Source organism: Octopus bimaculoides, chromosome 6, assembly GCF_001194135.2.
Source record: "Octopus bimaculoides isolate UCB-OBI-ISO-001 chromosome 6, ASM119413v2, whole genome shotgun sequence".
In the NCBI taxonomy this organism is placed as follows: Eukaryota; Metazoa; Mollusca; class Cephalopoda; order Octopoda; family Octopodidae; genus Octopus; species Octopus bimaculoides.
Window position 1 is genome coordinate 84589468 of NC_068986.1, and position 3211 is coordinate 84592678.

At 38.5% G+C, this 3211-nt stretch overlaps 1 protein-coding gene across 2 annotated transcripts in view; it reads right to left on the reverse strand.

The window, feature by feature from the left end:
- The window catches only part of LOC106873630 (homeobox protein ceh-28), a 105053-nt gene that overhangs the window by 29348 nt on the left and 72494 nt on the right, over positions 1–3211 (reverse strand). For both annotated transcript variants that reach the window (XM_052968927.1, XM_052968926.1), the window contains exon 4: positions 608–702. In XM_052968927.1, coding sequence (XP_052824887.1) covers positions 608–702 — 95 coding nt within the window. The remainder of the gene's footprint in view (positions 1–607; positions 703–3211) is intronic.

Sequence of the window (3211 nt, forward strand, 5' to 3'; positions counted from 1 at the left end):
ATATATATATATATATATATATATACATACATATATACGACGGGCTTCTTTCAGTTTCTGTCTGCCAAATCAACTCACAAGGCTTTGGTCGACCCGAGGCTCCAGTAGAAGACACTTGCCCAAGGTGCCACGCAGTGGGAATGAACCCGAAATCATGTTGTTGGTAAGCAAGCTACTTACCACACAGCCACTCATGCGGCTTTAGAAGTAGAACCAATTTATTGCAGATAAATTTTAACAACGAAATCTTATATGGATGCCCAAGAGCCATATTGGTACCCTGAGCTATATGAACCCTGGTTGAGAACCACAGATGTAAAGGCTCACGCTAGAAATTAACTATGTTGATGCGGCAACGAATATTAGTTGGTATTGAATAAGAAGCTAACCTTTGCTATCTCGTTGGGTGATATGGGTCAGAAAAACTTGGTTATATACATATTCATAAAAAGTGAGCGGCGGTATGAAAATAGATAGATAGATAGATAAATAGATAGACTGATAGATTGATATATATAGAGAGGTGCAGTGGGAGGGAAATCTTGGGGTTTGTGATTCTAATATAACAACAACAACAACAATGACAATATAAGAAAAAAACATTTACCTTCTGTTTTGAAACCAAGTCTTTATTTGAGTTTCGGACAGCTGTAACGCTTGGGAGAGCTCGACTCTTTTGCTGACGCTCAGATATTTATCATTCTGAATAATAATAATAATAATAATAATAATAATAATAATAATAATAATAATAGTAATAATGATAATAATAATAAGCTGAAACTATAGACCACCTAATCTCAGGGTGTAGAGTCTTAGCGCCTGTAGAATATAAAGCAAGACATGACAGAGTTAGCCAGTATTTACACTGGACAATATGTCAGCATTATAAAATCAAAACCGCTGACAAATGGTATAAACACCATCCTGAAGCTGTGACTGAAGGAGAAAATGTATCGATTCTCTGGGACTTCCCCGTACATACCGACAAGGCTATAAAAGCTAATGAACTTGATATTATTATAAAAGATCAGACAAAGAAGACGTGTTTATTAATTGACATGAGTATTCCCTGTGATCACAATATAGCGGCGAAAGAATTTGACGAGATCAGTAAATATAAATACTTGCTAATAGAAATTGAAAAAATGTGGCACCTCAAGGTGACTACCGTACCAATGATTGTAGGATCTCTAGGAATGATTAAAAAAAAGGTACTGAAACCTATTTGAAAATGACACCAGGCTTACCATCCCTACAGGAAGTGCAAAAAATCGTGTTAACTGGAACGACTCATGTACCGAGAACAGCATTATCGCTGTGAAAACAACATCCATTCATGAATTTTTTTTTTCTAAATACATATTTTACCTGTGAATTTGCGTGTGTAAACTGGGAATGCATACAACGAGTTTCTCTGCCTTAGGTGTACGGAAAACATTCGGCGAGAAATGGAAGAAAATTTGAAGAAGAAAAAAACAACAACAACATATTAATAATAATAATAATAATAATAATAATAATAATAATAATAATGATAATAATGGCGACACGACGACGATGGTGATGATGATGATGATTTCTTGACCATTGAGGGTTTAGAATAAGACTAAGAACTCTGCAGGAAAATACTGCACAATAAAATGAAAAGTTACGTAAAAGTCTGTAAACAATAAAATAGCAACAAAAAAGAAACAAAAAAAATCAACATGAAATAATTCCCCCCAAATGGGTAAACTTTTGAGGTCTGTTCGTGGAAATTCCACAAAGTCACAGTGATTTTGACTGTTGTGACAAGTACCTTCTCCCTATTCTCCTCCGCTCAATCGACAGTCGATGCTCAGAACAGGCTCGCTCACTCTGATCACTCTTTCCATTCCTAACCACTTTTCAACAAATTTGCTGAAAGGCAGCACTTCCCTCTCCACATTCGCTTACCTTTCCAAGTGAAACTTGAAATAGCTGGAAAGGGTTAAGCCAAATGTGAAGCTGTCTGTCTTCAGCTCTTTCAGTGTAGCCCATCACACAACCCCTTTCGCTTAGGCTACCAGACAGATAGGACTTTGTTTGATCAGGATAAGCTGTGGAAAAACGCGTCAGACAAACAGGGACCACGTCATTATTCTTATATTCCTTTAATTGTTTCAGTCATTTGACTGCGGCCATGCTGGAGCACCGACTTTAATCGAACAAATCGATCCCAGGACTTATTCTTTGTAAGCCTAGTACTTATTCTATCGATCTCCTTGGCCGAACCGCTAAGTTACGGGGACATAACCACACCAACATCGGTTGTCAAGCGATGGTGGGGAACAAACACAGACACACAAACATATACAAATATATATGTGTGTGTGTGTGTAAATATATATATATATATATATATACGACGGACTTCTTTCAGTTTTCGTCTACTAAATCCACTCACAAGGCTTTGATCGGCCCGAGGCTATAGTAGGAGACACTTGTCCAAGGTGCCACGTAGTAGGACTGAAACCGGAACCATGTGGTTGGTAAGCAAGCTACTAACAACATAGCCACTCCTACGCCTATTGTTAATAATAATAACAATAATCCTTTATACTAAAGGCATAAGGCCTAAAATTTTGGGGGAGGGGACCAGACGATTTTATCGACTCCAGTGTTTCACTGGTTCTTATTTTATCGACCCTGAAAGAGATTAAAAGCAAAGTCAACCCCGGCAGAATTTAAACTCAGAATGTAAAGACGTACAAAATGTCGCTAATCATTTTGCTCGGCATACTAATTCCGGAAATTTCCGAGGATTGAACTTCCTGGAAAGTTCCGAGGTATTCCTAGGAAGTTCCTAGATCTACCTTGAAAGTTCCGAGGATGAACTACTTCCTGGAAAGTTCCGAGGATGGGATTTCCTGGTAAGTTCCGAGATCTACATGGAAAGTTCCTTGAACGTTCCGAGGGATTCCTGGAAACTTCCATGGGGAGGTATTTCCTGGAAAGTTACGAGGATGGGGTTTCCTTGAAACTTCCGAGGATGAACTACTTCCTGGAAACTTCTGATGGTGGTACTTCATGGAAAGTTCCGGCGAAGAATTACTTATTGGAAAGTTCTGAGGATGGGATTTCATGGAAAGTCCCGAGGATGAACTAGTTCCTGGAAAGTTCCGGTGATGGTACTTCGAAAGTTCAAAGGATGATATTTCCTGGAAGGTTCCGAGGTTTAACTACTTCC